A 20,783-nucleotide genomic window follows, 5' to 3' on the forward strand; every position below is an offset into this window, starting at 1 on the left:
TAGGGGCAGAGCAGAGCCTCCACCCGTGCCCGAAAGGTGGGCAGATCTGTGACCGACCAGCGGGACAGGCCCAGTGGCCTGCCGGTACGACAGACATGTCACCCCATTTGGAGTAGGGGCAGAGTAGAGCCGCCGCCCGCGCCTGCAGGGTAGGCAAACCTGCAACCGACTGGCGGATCAGGCCCGGTGGCCTGCCGGCATGGTACACTCGTCACCCCAATTGGAGTAGGGGCAGAACAGAGCCGCCGCCAGCGCCCAGAACAGGCCCAGTGACCTGCCGGTGTGGTAGCCACGACACCCCAATTGGAATAAGGAGAGAGCAGAGCCGCCGCCCACACCTGCAGGAAAGATACGCAAGCAGTATGAAAAGACAAGGAAAGAAAGGACCACAAGCAATGCAGGTCAACTCAACTTTAGAAGAGGTAACAGATGTAGCAGATGGAATGTCAGATAAAGAATTCAGGATATACATGCTTCAGATGATCTGGAGTATCAAGGAAGACATTAAACACCAAAATCAGACAATGAAAGATCACTTCGACAACAAATTACGCAAACAAATCCAGGAAGCAAAGGATCAACTATACAGGGAGATAGAGGTTATAAAAAACAAACAAACAGAAATCCTAGAAATGCAGGAAGCAATAAACCAACTTAAAAACTCAATGGCGGGCTGGGGGATGTGGCTCAAGCGGTAGCGTGCTCGACTGGCATGCGTGCGGCCCAGGTTCGATCCTCAGCACCACATACAAAGAAAGATGTTGTGTCCGCCGAGAACTAGAAAAAAAAAAAAAAGATAAATATTAAAATTCTCTCTCTCTTCAAAAAAAAAAAAAAACAACTATTAAAAAAAAAAAAAAAAAAAAAAACTCAATGGAGAATACTACCAGCAGAGTAGAACACTTAGAAGATAGAACATCAGACAATGAAGACAAAGTATTTCAACTGGAAAAGAACATAGACAGCTCAGCAAGACTGTTAAGAAACCATGAGCAGAACATCCAAGAAATATGGGATAACATTAAGAGACCAAACTTAAGAGTCATTGGGATACAGGAAGGTACAGAGCTCGAAACCAAAGGAATGAGCAGTCTATTCAATGAAATAATACAAGAAAACTTCCCAGACTTGAAGAATTAGACCGAATCCCAAATCCTAGAAGCCTACAGGACGCCGAATGTGCAAAATCATAAGAGATCCACACCTAGACACATTATAATGAAGATGCCCAACATACAGAATAAGGAGAGAATTTTAAAAGCTACAAGAGAAAGGAAGCAGATTACATTTAGGGGTAAGCCAATCAGGATAACAGCTGATCTTTCAACACAGACTCTGAAAGCTAGAAGATCCTGGAATAACATATTTCAAACACTGAAAGAAAATGGGTTCCAACCAAGAATTGTGTATCCAGCGAAATTAAGCTTCAGGATGGAAGATGAAATTAAAACCTTCCACGATAAACAAAAGTTTAAAGAATTCGCAGCTAGAAAACCATCTCTTCAAAACATCCTCGCCAAAGCATTACAGGAAGAGGAAATGGAAAATAACAATGAAAACCAACAGTGGGAGGTAGGACAGTAAAGGGGGGGGGAATAATCAAAGAGGAAAACAAACCATGTCTAGTAACAGAAATAAACAAATATGGCTGGAAGAACAACCCATATCTCAATAATAACCCTAATTGTTAATGGCTTAAACTCACCAATTAAGAGACACAGGCTAGTAGAATGGATCACAAAACAAGACCCAACAATATGCTGCCTACAGGAGATGCATTTGATAGGAAAAGACATACATAGGCTGAAGGTGAAAGGTTGGGAAAAATCATATCACTCATATGGACTTCGGAAACAAGCAGGAGTGTCCATACTCATATCAAATAAAATAGATTTCCAGCCAAAGTTAATCAAAAGGGATGAAGAGGGACACTACATACTGCTTAAGGGAACCATACACCAACAAGACATAACAATCATAAATATTTATGCCCCAAACAATGGTACAGCTATGTTCGTCAAACAAACTCTTCTCAAGTTCAAGAGTCTAATAGACCACCATACCATAATCATGGGAGACTTCAACACACCTCTCTCGCCACTGGACAGATCTTCCAAACAAAAGTTGAATAAGGAAACTATAGAACTCAATAACACTATTAATAACCTAGACCTAATTGACATATATAGAGTATACCACCCAACATCAAGCAGTTACACTTTTTTCTCAGCAGCACATGGATCCTTCTCAAAAATAGATCATATATTATGTCACAGGGCAACTCTTAGACAATATAAAGGAGTAGAGATAATACCATGCATCTTATCTGATCATAATGGAATGAAACTGAAAATCAACGATAAAAGAAGGAAGGAAAAAGCATACATCACTTGGAGAATGAACAATAGGTTACTGAATGATCAATGGGTTATAGAAGACATCAAGGAGGAAATTAAAAAATTCTTAGAGATTAATGAAAACACAGACAACATATCGGAATCTATGGGACACATTGAAAGCAGTTCTAAGAGGAAAATTCATTGCTTGGAGTTCATTCCTTAAAAAAAGAAAAAACCAACAAATAAATGATCTCATACTTCATCTCAAAATCCTTGAAAAAGAAGAGCAAAACAACAGCAAAAGAAGTAGAAGGCAAGAAATAATTAAAATCAGAGCTGAAATTAATGAAATCGAAACAAAAGAAACAATTGAAAAAATTGACAAAACTAAAAGTTGGTTCTTTGGAAAAATAAACAAAATCGACAGACCCTTAGCGATGCTAGGGAAGAGAAGAAGAGAGAGAACTCAAATTACTAGCATACGGGATGAAAAAGGCAATATCACAACAGACAATTCAGAAATACAGAAGATAATCAAAAACTATTTTGAATCCTTATACTCCAATAAATTAGAAGATAGTGAAGGCATAGATAAATTTCTTAAGTCATATGATCTGCCCAGATTGAGTCAGGAGGATATAGAAAACCTAAACAGACCAATATCAATTGAGGAAATAGAAGAAACCATCAAAAGACTACCAACTAAGAAAAGCCCAGGACCGGATGGGTATACAGCAGAGTTTTACAAAACCTTTAAAGAAGAACTAATACCAATACTTTTCAAGCTACTTCAGGAAATAGAAAAGGAGGGAGAACTTCCAAATTCATTCTATGAGGCCAACATCACCCTGATACCTAAACCAGACAAAGACACTTCAAAGAAAGAAAACTACAGACTAATATCTCTAATGAACCTAGATGCAAAAATCCTCAATAAAATTCTGGCAAATTGGATACAAAAACATATCAAAAAAATTGTACACCATGATCAAGTAGGATTCATCCCTGGGATGCAAGGCTGGTTCAATATACGGAAATCAATAAATGTTATTCACCACATCAATAGACTTAAAAATAAGAACCATAGGATCATCTCGATTGATGCGGAAAAAGCATTCGACAAAGTACAGCATCCCTTTATGTTCAAAACTCTAGAAAAACTAGGGATAACAGGAACATACCTCAATATTGTAAAAGCAATCTATGCTAAGCCTCAGGCTAGCATCATTCTGAATGGAGAAAAACTGAAGGCATTCCCTCTAAAATCTGCAACAAGACAGGGATGCCCTCTCTCTCCACTTCTGTTCAACATAGTTCTCGAAACACTGGCCAGAGCAATTAGACAGACGAAAGAAATTAAAGGCATCAAAATAGGAAAAGAAGAACTTAAATTATCACTATTTGCAGATGACATGATTCTATACCTAGCAGACCCAAAAGGGTCTACAAAGAAACTATTAGAGCTAATAAATGAATTCAGCAAAGTGGCAGGATATAAAATCAACACGCATAAATCAAAGGCATTCCTGTATATCAGCGACAAATCCTCTGAAATGGAAATGAGGACAACCACTCCATTCACAATATCTTCAAAAAAAATAAAATACTTGGGAATCAACCTAACAAAAGAGGTGAAAGACTTATACAATGAAAACTACAGAACCCTAAAGAGAGAAATAGAAGAAGATCTTAGAAGATGGAAAAATATACCCTGTTCATGGATAGGCAGAACTAACATCATCAAAATGGCGATATTACCAAAAGTTCTCTATAGGTTTAATGCAATGCCAATCAAAATCCCAACGGCATTTCCTGTAGAAATAGATAAAGCAATCATGAAATTCATATGGAAAAATAAAAGACCCAGAATAGCAAAAACAATGCTAAGCAGGAAGTGTGAATCAGGCGGTATAGCGATACCAGACTTCAAACTATACTACAGAGCAATAGTAACAAAAACAGCATGGTACTGGTACCAAAACAGGCGGGTGGACCAATGGTACAGAATAGAGGACACAGAAACCAATCCACAAAACTACAACTCTCTTATATTTGATAAAGGGGCTAAAAGCATGCAATGGAGGAAGGATAGCATCTTCAACAAATGGTGCTGGGAAAACTGGAAATCCATATGCAAAAAAATGAAACTGAATCCCTTTCTCTCGCCATGCACAAAAGTGAATTCAAAATGGATCAAGGAGCTTGATATCAAATCAGAGACGCGCCGTCTGATAGAAGAAAAAGTTGGCTACGATCTACAGTCGGTGGGGTCGGGCTCCAAATTCCTCAATAGGACACCCATAGCACAAAAGTTAATAACTAGAATCAACAAATGGAACTTACTCAAACTAAAAAGTTTTTTTCTCAGCAAAAGAAACAATAAGAGAGGTAAATAGGGAGCCTACACCCTGGGAACAAATCTTTACTCCTCACACTTCAGATAGAGCCCTAATATCCAGAGTATACAAAGAACTCAAAAAATTAGACAATAAGAGAACAAACAACCCAATCAACAAATGGGCCAAGGACCTGAACAGACACTTCTCAGAGGAGGACATACAGTCAATCAACAAGTACATGAAAAAATGCTCACCATCTCTAGCTGTCAGAGAAATGCAAATCAAAACCACCCTAAGATACCATCTCACTCCAGTAAGATTGGCAGCCATTATGAAGTCAAACAACAACAAGTGCTGGCGAGGATGTGGGGAAAAGGGTACACTTGTACATTGCTGGTGGGACTGCAAATTGGTGCGGCCAATTTGGAAAGCAGTATGGAGATTTCTTGGAAAGCTGGGAATGGAGCCACCATTTGACCCAGCTATTCCCCTTCTTGGTCTATTCCCTAAAGACCTAAAAAGAGCATGCTACAGGGACACTGCTACATCGATGTTCATAGCAGCACAGTTCACAATAGCAAGACTGTGGAACCAACCTAGATGCCCTTCAATAGACGAATGGATAAAAAAAAAATGTGGCATTTATACACAATGGAGTATTACTCTGCATTAAAAAATGACAAAATCATAGAATTTGCAGGGAAATGGATGGCATTAGAGCAGATTATGCTAAGTGAAGCTAGCCAATCCCTAAAAAACAAATGCGAAATGTCTTCTTTGATATAAGGAGAGTAACTAAGATCAGAGTAGGGACGAAGAGCAGGAGAAGAAGATTAACATTTAACAGGGATGAGAGGTGGGAGGGAAAGGGAGAGAGAAGGGAAATTGCATGGTAATGGAAGGAGACCCTCAGGGATATACAGTGGAGGGGGTAGAGAGAGAGGAGGGGAGGGGAGGGGAGAGGTGGGGAGGGGGGAGGGTGGAGGATGGGAAAGGCAGCGGAGCACAACAGACACTTGTATGGCAATTTGTAAATCAATGGATGTGTAACTGATGTGATTCTGCAATCTGTGTATGGGGTGAAGGTGGGAGTTCATAACCCACTTGAATCAAAGTGTGGAATATGATATGTCAAGAAATTTGTAATGTTTTGAACACCCCACAATAAAAAATTAAAAATAAAAAATAAAAAAAAAATAAAATAAAAGGGTCATTCTGCTTGGTTCCCCTCTCCAATATAAGAAACCCTAGAAAAGTTCAAGTGTACGTAGTCTCTCTAGAGTGATATCCCTGACTTTTGAAAACATGCTAATATCTGAATATTTGAATGATCTTTGTAAATATGATATCTGTGTGGGAAAGTTGCTTTTCCATCTCGCCATCAACAAACTGATGTAAACTTGCCAACATTGATGATTTTGCCTTCCTTTCCCTCTAAATACTTGTATTTTGAATGTGTTGGGCTTCTGGCTTCTTTAGAAAGAAGTCAGACACATTGTACTGATGGCAGATATAATTTTTCTCCTTTTTTTCTTTCTTTTTTTTAATTTTGAGAGAGTCCCATTTTATTTGTGTTTAAATTGATAAAAGTGTGTATATTTCAAAATATGTATATGCTCTGGAGTGGCAAAATTGAGCTAGTTAACATATACTTACCATTTTATGCTAACACTTAAAATCTACACCCTTAGCATTTTTCAAGACTGTCATAGATTGCTAATTAGAGTCACCATGTTTTGTCCCCTAGATCTCTTGAGCTTATTCCTCCTGTCTAAAATGTTGTATCCTTTGAACAATATCTCTCAAATCCTTCCCCTAACCACCCCAGCCCCTGGTAACCACCACTGTATTCTCTCTGAATTTAACTTTTTTAGATATTACATATGAGTGAGATTCTGCAGCATTTTTTATTCCGTTTTGTTTACATATCACTTTTTCTTTATCCATTCATCCATGGACACTTTGGCTGACTTCATTTTGTGGATTTTGTGAAGGGTGCTGCAATGAACCTGAGAGTACAGGTGTTTCTTTGACATACTATTTCATTTCTTTTGGGTACATACCCAGCAATATGATTTTGCTAGATTATTTTTTAAAATATATTTTAGGGTCTGGGGATGTGGCTCAAGTGGTAGCGTACTTGCCTAGCATGTGTGAGGCACTGGGTTTGATTCTCAGCACCACTTACAAATAAAATAAAGATATTGTGTCCACCTAAAACTAAATATTAAATATATATATATATATATATATATATATATATATATATATATATTTAATATATATATTAGTTGTAGATGAACACAATATCTTTATTATTCATTTTTTTGACAATCATTTATTTATTGGACAGGACAAGGTCATTAAAAGAGAGAAAACATATTCAAAATGTGTTTAGCTTGGTGTTACAGGCATGGATGCTCACAACAAACAACACTACTCAATACATCATGGAAAGAGGCCACATATAACCAGGAAGATGCTGTCATGCCACTCAAAAATAAGCCATGATGCTTGGGAACAATTATTAAGGAGTTACAGAACATAATAGTCTCTAATTCACCAATCTGCATTTTCTGCCATTGGGCCATTAGCCCATAGTATTGGCTGATTCCCTGGTTATTGAGTCTTCCTGTATTCTAGAGAACTTTGGTGCGCACTTCTCACATTTCTGAATTGTCACTGAAATCATAGTCAACTGAAGGACTAACTAACTCTCATCACTATAGTTTTGAACTACTTTAGGCAATAGTTAAGTATCTCATAGTAATGTAAATAAAATTCCATTTAATACATTTAGCACTGTTATAATGCACTCAAATCACATTTAGTCCTATTGTACATACTTTTTAAAAGACAGCAGAAATTCACTGGAATAAATTTTAAAAGAGATTTGGGGAGCTCACCTGGCCCGAGGTATATGAGGTGCTGACAAAGACAGACACCTGAAAAGTGCTATGTCAATTATTTGCCAAATTATTTGGCATCATTTTTAACAGGACTTTTCTGACTGGGCCAGCAAAGATAGATTTCAATGTCCATTCTACAAACTAGCCAAAATATTATAAGCAATAGTATACAATGAATGATTGGCTATTCAGCATAAGATTAAACTGAGCATAAGATCAACTGAGAAACCTGTGAGGTATCTGGCCCTCCCTCCTTAAATTCATTGATTTACCAGTCACTTTCTTTTCCTACAAGAAGAGTTTTCAAGATGAGAACAACTTTTTCATGCCAGAGAAAACCATTTTGGGGAAGCCAATCACAAAAGACTAGATATTGTATGAATTCATTTATGTTAAATGATTAAAATAGGTATATAGAAAGTGGACTGGTGGTTGCCCAGGGATGGGGAGCTCTGGGAAAAAATAGAAGATGTCTGCCAAAGGGTACAGGGTTACTTTTAGTGTGATTAAATGCCCTAAATTCGTCTGATCATGGGCACACAACTTTGTGAATATAAAAATCATGAAGTTACACCCTTTAAATGGGTGAATTACAAAGTATGTGAATCAAATGCCAACTACATTGTTACAAAAATTTTAAGAAAAGAAGACAGTCCCCAAAGAGAAGAAAACAAGAGGCTCTCCCAAAGCAGGCCATACCTGAGGAAATGGTAGACAAGCATTGTGTAAAGAGTTGTTTCCCACATGCTATTTTGACTTCATCACTTTAATCCCTTACTTCATATTTTTTAACACATTTCTAAATTATTTTAGGTTATCAGCAGATTTCTAACTTTGTCTCATTAGAGACCAAAATCAGGGTTCCACCGACTGAGCTGGTAAAACAAAATAAAATGACAATAAAAATCCCATGACAAAATAATCTCATCCTTTGGGGCTGTGCACAACCTGGCAGAATGTAAGAGCTGAGGTTTATTTCCAATGGAAAAAATGCCATCAGCTATAAGGGCATCTTATGACTCTTGCCTAAAGCATATTTCCTTTTCGAACCTGCATACATTTATTCCCTTTACACCTATACAATTCAACAAAAAGTAATGTTTTTATAACTGTACAATTCAACAAAAGCAATGCTCTCTACCAAAAAATGCTGAGCTTCCTGCTCAAAGATCTAGCCAAATTTCCCTAAAGGTAAAATTTAAAATTTCTGAAAAAATCCAACTCTTTATCCATCTTCACCTTCAGCTCTATACAGTGAAGACTGAAAACTAAACTGGCTATGATTTCTTAAATGACTTTAATTTTCTAAAATATTTAATATATTAGTTTCAAATATTTAGAATATATTTGGCCCAATTTTTTTGAGTCTGCCCTTAGATTAATGAGAAGCTTCTTTTATTTTCACTTATTTAGTAAGAAATAACACAGACTTTGAATAAGTTAAACTGGTTAATGACAGGTGATCAGTTTTCCTCAATGATTATGATTGTTCCATAGAGGGATGATAATGAAATCACAAATGGTGTTTTTGGTCTATCTTCAACTAATACTACAAGTTAGGAAACATTTTTACAGCTAAATGAGGAGAACACAAGCAGCATTACAGCAAATTAAACTTGTTAAGTGCATTTGTTATGACGGAATTTCTGACGCAAAAATTGCTCACTGCACAAAGAACCTCAGAGAAGTGATGAAACAAGACAACTGATGTTAGAAGGTATATAGGAATGGGGTGGGGGGTAGAATCAAGGATAAATTAATATCAGGCAAGTATCTTGGGGAAAAAAGAGCCACTTTTGAGGGCACATAAGAAAAACTGAGAAGTCACTATTTTGGTTTCATTAGGGAAGTCCATTTGATAAGAACTGAAGACCTTTTTACTATATAATTCATGCTGCAAAATTCAGTAGTCACGCAGAATTTCCAAAAGGATTCCTAAAAACTAGTGCAAAAGAAATCTAAGAAAATAAATAAACATAAAAACCAACCTTTTTCAAGGAAATGTGTTCAAAACAGTGACTTTTACAAAAGATGCAAATTTGTTTTAAATGAAAATATATATGAAAGATTAAAGACTCATTTTGCAGATAACTTACACTCCATCTACGATTTTTTAACAGTGTACAAACAAGGGGTATAGATTTGTTTAATTAGGTCTGAAAGATCAATATAAATACTGATGGGGGGGGTGTTTTATACCCCAAACTCCAAGATTCAGCTCTGTGTCCTGTCCTGCTATTATAATTTGTAAAAACCTTAGCGGCGCAGTGATTCGAGTTTTCGTAACTTCAATGATGTGTTAGAGGACAATGCCTCCTGGTTTGAAGAATTTGTTGTATCCGAAGGCCGACCACGATGATTAAATACATAAAATGATGGGTGATTCCTTAAGGTATCAATTGTCTTATTTTTTAGTTCTGAAGTGGCATCCATGTCTTTAAACTCCCCTGCAATATGAACTATACTATAACAGGTAACTGCAAAGGCCAGAAGTGTCTGAAGAACTACATCTATTGGCAGTGATTCATCTTCTTTTTCTGTTAATCGCATATAAGAACCATCTCAGTGTAGATCTCGGTGGAACCACTGGTTATCGGTGATGAGTTCTGCTTCCTCACACTTTGACGTTTGAACATAAGCGAAGCATGTCAAGGCAAGCATATAAAGCAGGGCTTATTTGAAAAGGGGTAACATAGATTTCTCCCTAGAGGAAGAAGGGGGCCATATCTGGTATCCTGGTATCCCCTTATCATTCATTTTTATGTGGTGCCGAGGATCAATCCCAAAGCCTCACACCTGCGGAGGCAAGCACTCTGCCACTGAGTTACAGCCCCAGCACTTCTAGATCAATTTTTTATTTTTTATTTTTTTGGTGCAGGAGTTTTCATTTTTTAATCTGTTGCTTTTTGTTATGTTGTGTTGTGTTTCAAGATGGGGTTTTGCTAACTTGCCCAGGCTGGCCTCAAATTCAAGATCCTCCCTCCTCATCATCCCAAGTAACTGTGACTTTAGATGCATACCACCACACCCGACTATCTGTCGCTTTAAAAATATTTTTTATTGTATTACTCAGCATTAAAAGAGAATAAATTATGGCATTTGCAGGTAAATTGATGGAGTTGGAGAATATATCATGCTAAGCGAAGTAAGCCTATCCCGAAAAATCAAAGGCCAAATGTTCTCTCTGATAAATGGATAGTGATCCATAAGGGAGGCAGTGGGAAGAATGGAGGAACTTTGATTGGGCAAAGGGGAGGGAGGGAAGAGGGGTCTGGGGGGCAGGAAAGATGGTGGAATGAGATGGACATCATTACCCTAAGTACATGTATGATTGCACATACGATGTGACTCTACATTGTGTACAACCAGAGAAAGGAAAAGTTGTGCTGCGTTTGTGTACAATGAATCAAAATGCATTCTGCTGTCATATTTACCTAATTAGAATAAATAAATGGATTTTTAAAATATTTTTTATTAAGATATAATTCATATACCATAAATCTTACCCATTTGTCCTTGTGTGGTGGCCCATGCCTATAATACTAGCTACTCTTAAGGCTGAGGCAGGAAGATCACAAATTGGAGGCCAACCTGGGCAGCTTAGTGTGAACCTATCTTAAAATTTAAAATTTAGAAAAAAAGTGGGGGCATCTGGGGATGTAGCTCAGTGGTAGAGCACTTCCCTGGTGTGCGTAAAGCCCCAGGTTCAAACTCCAGTACAAAAACAAACAAAACGCTCACACGTTTACTATGAACAATTGAATAGATTTTGGTATATTCACAGAATTCCGCAACCAGCACCACAATCTAATTTTAGAATTTTTTTTTTTTAATATTTATTTTTCATTTTTCGGCGGACACAACATCTTTGTTTGTATGTGGTGCTGAGGATCTAACCCGGGCCTCACGCATGCCAGGCAAGCGCGCTACCGCTTGAGCCACATCCCCAGCCCAATTTTAGAAATTTTTATCACCCCCTCCTAAAGCCCATATTCTTCATAGGTCAACCAGAATCTTTTGCCTGGGTTTCTGTAACAGCCCCCAATAGGTCATTAGCTGATCTAAAAATACCCATCCTAGGTCAAACATCTTTAATAGCATTTTATTCCACTGTTGTCCTGATTAAGTACAAAATCTTTAAGGTGACTCCAGTGCCTTTTGGAATCTGACCCCTTTTAAAATTCAAGGATAAACAGTATTTTAGAATCAGGACTCTTTTTTTTGCCAGGGAGGGGGCAGGTATCAGGGATTGAACTCAGGGGCACTTGACCATTGAACAACATCCCTAGCCCTATTTTGTATTTTATTTAGAGACAGGGTCTCACTGAGTTGTTTAGCACCTCACTTACTGCTGAGGCTGACTTTGAACTGGCGATCCTCCTGGCTCAGCCTCCCAAGCCACTGGGATTACAGGTATGCACCATCTGGTCTGGATAGAATCAGGACTCCTGATCTGGGAACAATAATGGACTTCAGGAAATCAATAAACCCCATGAAAGTGCATGCAAAAGTTGATAATTGCATAGGGGCTGGGGTTGTGGCTCAGTGGTAGAGCACTTGCCTAGTTTGTGTGAGGCACTGGGTTCAATTCTCAGCACCATATATAACTAAATGGATAAAAAAAGGGTCCATCAATATCTAAAAATATATATTTTTTAAAAAAAGGTTGATATGTGCATAGACTTGCCCCCTGGAAAGATGATAAATTAGATTATCTAAGGTTCAGAATATCTAGAACAAATTAAGTTTATATAGTTTTCCTTATTATTATACACTTTTGCATTATTTTAATTTTTACCATACACATAGAATAGAAAACACAATAATACTTTGCAGGTATCAGGTTTCTGAAGGTCATTCTGCCCCAGGGATGGAGTGGAGATCCAGTGGGGAGAGGAAGCACAGGTCAAGAAATTCTTATTTGCAAGAAGAATGTCTACATTGATCCCAGTTAGTTAAACTAAGGATATGTTGAGGTGGTAATAGATGAGAAAAGAACTAGGAAGAGCCAAGGAAAGGGGAGAGAGAAGCCTGTGAAGGGAGGTTCAGAATGTCAATCTTGTCAATTCCACAGTGAGATTAGAAATGAGAAGGGGGGGGGTCTCTGGTCCTTTTTTCCTGGGCCACTTGCTGGAGGTAGAGAGGCACTTTTTCTTGTTTATATTTGAAGCCTCAGTGCTTGGTCCACAATAGACATATAACTGGGAACAAGAACTAAATTAATTAGTGAATAAAGAATAAATATTTCTAGCTCTTTGTGGTGGCTGCATGAGGGCAGAGCCAGAGCCAGAGCTGCGTCGGCGAGAATCATGGCCGGACAAGCATTTAGAAAGTTTCTTCCACTTTTTGACCAAGTATTGGTCGAAAGGAGTGCAGGGGAAACTGTAACCAAAGGAGGCATTATGCTTCCAGAAAAAATTCAAGGAAAAGTATTGCAAGGCACAGGATAGTATAGTAGCTGCAGGATCGGGCTCTAAAGGAAAGGGTGGAGAGATTCAGCCAGTCAGTGTGAAAGTTGGAGGCATCAAAGTAGTTCTAGATGACAAGGATTATTTCTTATTCAGAGATAGTGACATTCTTGGAAAATATGTATACTGAAACAAATCATTGTTGAAATGGCATCCTATGAAGCTGCCCAGTCCACTGAAGATCTGAAATCTTTCATCATGTAAATAATTTCCATGTGTCTTTTATAATAAACTGATGATAACCTAATAACATCCACTGTCTCAAAAATTTAGTTTCTCTGTACTGTGTAAATATTTCCAAATAAAATATGTAATGAATGGTTAAAAAATCAATAAACCCCATGAAAGTGCATGAAAAAAAGTGCATCTAATACGGTCTCACAGCTTTTTTGTTTGTTTGTTTCTATGCCTGTTTTATTCATTTCTCTTACAACTTGTGCTCAGCATTTGTTGAATTCTCCTTAGTTGCATAGTTAAACAGAGGTTAGGGTTAGCACTTAGAAACACAAGTCCTTACTCCTAATTCAGTTTTCTTGTCCCTAACACCACATTGCCTCTTTTTATTTTATTTTTGTTTTTAGTTGTAGATGGATACACTACCTTTATTTTATTTATTCATTTTTATGTGGTGCTGAGGGTTGAACCCAGTGCCTCATATGTGCAAGGCAAGTGCTCCACCACTGAGCTACAGCCTCAGCCCCACCACATTGCCTCTTTAATGTTATGCAAACAAAAAATCTTATAACATGCCCCTCCTTTGCATGCTTCATCTCTGGACTCACAAACTACATTTCTTTTATAATATTTGGTTCCATTTCATTTTAGCCACACTTCTTATGGGCAAGTTCCATATTATTGTCCAGTGATGAGTTTCAAATATTCAAGCCCATCATCCTTGTATTTTAGCTGACAATAGCTCTTTTATTTAAAATAGCACAAAGAATATTTATGTTCCAATCCACCACAGTACTTAATCTGTTAATAGATGCCATCTGAAGAAGTCGGTGTATTTACTAACATATTACTTTGCCTTTATCTTCTAATTGAATAAAACAAGTTTTATTAAAACTGAAATTCTCAGAGAAAATAATTAATTTTGCCCAAATTTCAAACAATATTAACACTTATTAAAATTTATTTTAAATTTGATTTATGGCTCTTGCCAGACTGATAATTTTTCAAAACAGTGACACATCTTAATGTATCTTGGAAAGTATGTATACTGAAACAAATCATTGTTGAAATGGCATGAATTTCAAGGGAAGTTGAGCATTTGTTACTATTGTACATAGAAGTCACAATATACATAGAAGTCACAGAAAACTGAATGGGAAAATGGCTCAGTTTGAAATAAGTGCCTCACTCGATGATTATTACAGCATTCACAGTAGGAATATTAGTTATTAGTGGATAATTAGAGTTTTCAGATGCAAGGAAAATAACACCACCTCCAGCTTTCTTGTTTCTTTCCTTCCTTCTTGCTTGCTTGCTTTCTTCACTTTCCTTTCTTTCTTTTGCAGTACTGGGGATTGAACTCAGAGGCACTTTACAACTAAGATAAACCTCCAGCACCCCCTTTAAAAAATTTTTTGAGAAAAGGTCATGCTGTGTTTCCCAGTCTGACCTTGAACTTGAAATTCTCCTGCTTCAGCCTCCAGAGTAGCTGGGACTCTAGGCATGTACTGACAGAACTCTGGCTCTTTCAAAAGCAGAAACATTGTTTTTGGATAGCAAACTGGGAGCTTGTGGATTTATTGGGAGTTTGGTCAATCTGAATTAAAAGTCCCATCGCCATTAGAATTACCTATCATCATGAACTTGTTCTATGAGGACACCACTACCATCTCCCCCCTGCACAGCTGTCCCCTTCACCCTGGGGTAAGGGTGTCTCTGTTGTTTTATAAATGGGAGGCTCCCTCCATTGCCCCATGAGTCTTTGATTGAGCTGTGACCACATGCATGCATCTCAGATGCAAAACCCACTGGAAAAAGAAGAGTCTCATTTTCAGCCACACTTTCAGAGGGAGCTAAGTTCTGTTCGCCACTTAGAGTTATGTGATGGAGGATCCCCCAAATGTAGGAAGGGATGGAGATGTTCAGTATAAAAATATGCAAGTATGCATAATACTTCCTCAAGAGCCACAAGTTTGGGAGGTTGGCATAAACGCTTTCTTTTCACACACACCCACAGTCTGTCCATTAATACATATGTCAGTTTCACCTTAAAAAAATATATCCAGCTCCACCACTACCACCCTAGATCAAGTATTCCTATCTCTTGCCTGGTTATTGAATCAGCTTCCTAAGCAGTCAGCTACCTTCTGCATTTGGCCCCTTACAGTCTGGGCCCCTTATAGTCTGCTTTCAACACACAAAAAAGGAGGAGTTCTCCTCCACCCCACCCCTATGGTATGGGGGATTGAACTCAGGGGTGCTCTACCACTAAGCTATATCCCAAGTACTTTTTATTTTTTTTATTTTGAGACACGGTCTCATGAAGTTGCCCAGGCTGGTCTTGAACTTTTCATCCTCCTGCTTCAGTATCCCAAGTAGCCAGGATTACAGAAGTCCATCACGGCACCTGACTCAGAGGAGTTCTTTTTGAAAATATTTCATGACATATCACACATCTGCTCTAAGTCCTCCAATCCTTCCCATTTCATTCAGGGTCATCACCATGATCTTCCTTTTCCATTATTCCTCCTCTCCTCAACTGATCTCCATCTGATCTCGACCAATACTACTATTATTTTCATGACACCAAACATGCTCGGAACTCAGGATCTTTGTAGTTTTCACCTCTGGTGGGAGAACAAGTCTCCTAGATCATTACACAACTTGTTCCTTCACAGGCAGGCATGACGTGCACACCTGCAATCAATCCTGGTGATATGGGAGGCTGAAGCAGGAGAATTGCAAGCTCAAGGCCAGCCTCAGAAACTTAGCGAGGCCCTAATCAACTTGGTGAGACTCTGCCTCAAAATAAAAAATAAAAAGAGCTGGGGATGTGGCTCAGTGGTAAAGCATGCCTGGATTCATACACAAAACAAAAATCTTGTTCCTTCACTTCCTTCAGCTCTCTGCTGAAATTCACCTTATTGGGGAGAACTTCTCTGACTCAATATTTGTTTATTTATTTATTTATTAGTACTGGGAACTGAACCCAGAGTCACTTTTCTCCTGTGTTACAACCCCAGCCATTTTTAGGTTTTTATTTTGAGACAAGGTCTCACTCAATTGTTTAGGCTGGCTTTGAACTCTGATCCTCCTGTCTCAGTTTCCCAAGTTGCTGGGATTACAGTTATGAGCCACTATGCCCAGCATATGACCCTATATAAAACTGTGACCCTCCAGAACTTATCACTCTCCACCCTTTATTTTTCTCCATAATATATTGCTCACTATTTGACATTCTGTGTATTTAACTGTTAAATTGTTTGTCTCACCCTATAGAATGTGAGCACCATGAAGACAGGGATTTGATTTGTATCCTCAATTTCTTCTTAGAAGTTTGCTGAATGAATAGATGGTGACAGACTTTTTATAACTGTCTCTTTACCGTTTAAATAAAGTATAAAGTGTGTATAACACAGTGTCCCTTCTTTACACCAGTGCTAGAGTTTTACTTTTAGAACAGATGTTGTTAGGCTACTCATTCATATAATTTTATTATAGTTTCTGACTGCCAATAGCCATGTTTCTCAATTTGGGGCATGAGCAGGTAACTAAGTCACAGGATAGAACATTTCAGAGAGTTCTAGTCCAGAGGGCCAATTTTACTTTTAGGATTTGTGGTGAAGGGAGAAGTTTCCCATTTTGTTATTTCTCTTCAAAAGTTTCACCACATGTATATGTGCATGCAAACAAGATCAGCAGAATCATGCTTTACCATTTAGTTCAGATGGGTGAAAACCCAGGGAGGGTTAGGAGACTGGTCTAATAGTGCTGTAACTGAAACAGAATTCACAGGCTAATTATGAACACTATGAAAATATCAAGGAGTATGGGATCTGATAATGAGCTTGATGTGGAAACAAAGAGCAGCTTTCCAGCCACAGCTAAGTGTTTGAAATGCCAGTAGTGACACCAGTCAATTTAAAAACCTTATGATGTATACTCAATCCTTTATTAAACCATAGGTTTTACTACTGTGGAAATGCAATTGATCACAGTCCCAGGTGTCTCATATTTGAGAACACTGTTAAGCAAAAAGAGAAGGAAATTATCAGTTGTGTTAGTTTTCTGTTGTTTGTGACAAAATGGCCAAGGAACCCAATTTAAAGGAGAAAAGATTTATTTTGGCTCATGTTTCAGAAGTTTCAGCCCATGGTCTCTTGACCCTATTGCTTTTGGACCTGTGGTGATGCAGTGAACATGTGTGGTGGAGAAAAACTGCTCACCTCATGGCAGCCAGGAAGCAAAGAGAAAGAGTGTGAGGAAAGGGCTGGGGTCCAAGGATCTACTTTAAGGACTTACCCCCAATAACCTAACTTCCTTCCTCTAGTCACCACCTCCTACAGGTTCCAACACCTCCTAATAGTTGATCAACTGTGAACCAAACATTTAACATATGAGCCTTTGAGGGACATGTAAGACATAAAATATATCCAGGCCAGGTGGCACACAATTTTAATCCTAGCAACTCAGGAAGCTGAGGCAGGGGGATGCAAAGTTCAAGACCAGCCTCAGCAACTTAGGAAGGACCTAAGTAACTTAGCAAGATGCTATCTCACAATAAAAAATAAAAAGGGCTGGGGGTGTAGCTCAGTGGTAGGACATCTCTGGGTTCAATCCCATTGTGAAAACAAACAAAAAGATCTAAGGAAAAGATACAAACCATAACAGTATTCAAGAAGCACTTAAAAACCAACTGCATAACACTTCTAAAGAAGAATAAGTTGAGGTAGTTTGTTTCTTTGCATGTTAAAGCATAATAGAGCTAGACTAGCTAATGTGGTATAAAATTATCAGGAAGGGAAAAATAAAAACAAAACCAAAAACCAGTGGAACAACTAGAAAGCCCAGGAACAGAGAAATATGCACTTATGGTAACTTAGTATGTGATACAATTTACATTAGGATATAGCAGGGAGAAGATGGACTGACTATTCAATAATCATACTCAGACATTTAATTATTCATTTAAAAATAAAGTTGGATTCATTTTTAGTATCATACATAAAAATCAACTTCACACAAATTAAGAACTTTAAAATTTTAAAATTGAAAAAATGTTTAATGTAGTCCTGGGGATTGAACCCAGGGTCTCATATATGTTAATTATGTACTCTGCAACTGAGATATATCCCCAGCCCTCAAAATGGAAAAGAATTTGCTGGACACAGAGGATGCACACTTGTAATGCCAGCTACCCAGGAGGCTGAGGCATGAATATCACAAGTTCAAGGCCAGCCTCAGCAATTTAATGAGACCCTGTCTCAAAATGAAAAATAGAAAGTGCTGGAGATGTAGTTCAGTGGTAGAGCACCCATGGGTTCAATCCCTTGTACCAGAAAAGAAAGAAGGAAAGAAAAGGAGAGAGACAACCAAGGGGCGGGTTAAGAATATTTGAGAATACTTTGCTAGTACAGAAATTCTTTAAAAGAGAACAAAAAGCACAAATCATAATGGAAACAATTTGACAAATTTGACCATATTAATATCAAGAACTACTATTTATTAAAAATTCTCATAAAGGGAAACTACAAATCACAAACTAATAAAAATGTTATAAAGATGCATAATCAACAAAATATTAGCATCCACAATATAGAAAGAGAACTCGTAAAAATCAGTAAGAAAAGTCAAATGATTCCATTGAAAAATAGACACAGGCCATGCACAGGCATTTCATAGAAGAGGAAACACAAGAAGAAAATAAGCATATGAAAAGATGCTCAATCTCATTTTTGATGAGGGACATGCAAATTACAATCATGCTGAAACACTATTCATATCTACTAGACTGACAAAAATATTACGAAGTAAAACACTCTTAAGCATTGACAAGGAAATGGAAAAGTAACTCCTCCTCAGTGCTAGAAAAATAATTTGTTATTATGTAGTAAATTTATAAATAAGCATCCTCCATGACACTTGATATATAGCTTACATAATACACCCATTGCAAAAGACCATTGGGATACAACACACAAATATTCAATGAAGTCTTATTTTTAAAAAAGCAAAAATAGGTTGGGAGTATAGCTCAGTAGTAAATCACTTGCCTAATGTGTGTGTGGCCATGGGTTCAAGTCCCATTGCTGAAACAAAACAAAACAAACCAGAAACAAAATGTTCATTAATGGGAGAATGAGAAAATTGTGATATACTCCTATCAAGAAGCATGTTTTGCAGTAAAAATAATTATTAAAAAGAATGAACTAGGGATGGGGTTGTGGCTCAGTGGAAGAATGCTTGCCTCACACATGTGAGGCGCGTTGCGTTCGATCCTCAGCATCACATAAAAATAAATAAACAAAATAAAGATATTGCATCCATCTATAACTAAAAAATATTTTTAAAAAATGAACTATAGCTACATGCATCAATGTGATTGAATTTCACAAATATGTTGAGCAAACATAGCAGGTGCAGAAGAATGTATGCATGTATATAAAGTTCAAAAACTTTCAAAAACTACATAATCTATTGTAAAAGAAGGAAAACTGAAAACAAATACCTGCAAATTTCAGAATAGAAATTACCTTGGTAGTGGTTAGATGTCATTTTAGGAGGGGCATTGCTGTATTTCTTGAGTGGTGGCTACACATCTTTGTAATTTAATGGATAATTAGACTATGTATACTCTTGTATGAATGAAATATTTCATTAAATAAATATAAAAATGTAAAAATAGACTAAACAAGAAAATGTAAAGTTTTGGTAGAGGTCTGGCAATTGAAGAATTCAACAAGTTCTAGTATCATCTTTTTAAACATTTATTTTTTAGTTATAGGGGGACACAATATCTTTATTTTATTTTTATATAGTGCTGAGGATCAAACCCAGTGCCTCATGCATGCTAGGTGAGCGCTCTACCTTTGAGTCACAACCCCAGTCCTCTAGTATCACTTTTCACATATGAAAAAAAAAAAAATTCAGGATGGGGATGTAGCTCAGTGGGAGAGAATGTACCTAGTGTGTCTGAGGCTCACCAACTCTCCATCTCAATTCAAGAAAACAGTATACCCTATGCTTTCTTGTCCCAGACTTTGTCATACTATTACTTTGGTGTTCCCAAATAATCATGCCTTTTTGTTCCTGTCTTTGAGTAGTCCCTATTGCTTCACTCTGAGATGGCCCCATGGCCTGCCATATTTTTTTTTAATATTTATTTTTTAGTTGTAGTTGGACACAATACCTTTATTTTTATTTTTATGTGGTGCTGAGGATCAAACCCAGGCCCTCGCACGTGCTAGGGAAGCGCTCTACTGCTGAGCCACAACCCTGTGACCCCATGACCTGCTTTTAACAGTAGAAGTGTGAAAGTCATTAGGTGTTTTGTTTTAGGCTACTAGGTTTAGAGATAGTTTGTTATACAGTAATTCAAAACTGAAAGAAGGCTGCCAGTAGAAAAGATGTATCCTGCTGGGAACATTTTTTTTTTTCTCCCAAAGCCTAAGCCTCCAGGCAATTGCAGAGGGCTTGGGAGAGAAAATGAAAAAGAGAAAAGGTTTATAGATATTTATAGGGTGCCTAAAAGAAAGAGGAAAGGAGGGACTGGGA

At 37.6% G+C, this 20,783-nt stretch overlaps 1 protein-coding gene and 1 pseudogene across 1 annotated transcript; one reads left to right on the plus strand and one right to left on the minus strand.

The window, feature by feature from the left end:
* Positions 1–9,843: 9,843 nt before the first annotated feature.
* Positions 9,844–10,137, minus strand: LOC124108932 (ER membrane protein complex subunit 5-like). The gene has a single exon (XM_046467475.1). It carries the CDS (start codon positions 10,135–10,137, stop codon positions 9,844–9,846), a length of 294 nt encoding a protein of 97 aa, XP_046323431.1.
* Positions 10,138–12,896: 2,759 nt separating this feature from the next.
* LOC131425052 (10 kDa heat shock protein, mitochondrial-like) lies at positions 12,897–13,326 on the plus strand (annotated as a pseudogene).
* Positions 13,327–20,783: the final 7,457 nt, after the last annotated feature.

This window comes from Marmota monax, unplaced genomic scaffold, assembly GCF_021218885.2.
Source record: "Marmota monax isolate L192 unplaced genomic scaffold, Marmota_monax_Labrador192_F-V1.1 WCK01_AAM20220418_F8-fsc00103, whole genome shotgun sequence".
Classification (NCBI taxonomy): domain Eukaryota; kingdom Metazoa; phylum Chordata; class Mammalia; order Rodentia; family Sciuridae; genus Marmota; species Marmota monax.

Excerpts from the sequence above, each read along its gene's own strand:
- LOC124108932 (XM_046467475.1), bottom strand. The coding sequence starts at position 10,137 with ATGCGATTAACAGAAAAAGAAGATGAATCACTGCCAATAGATGTAGTT.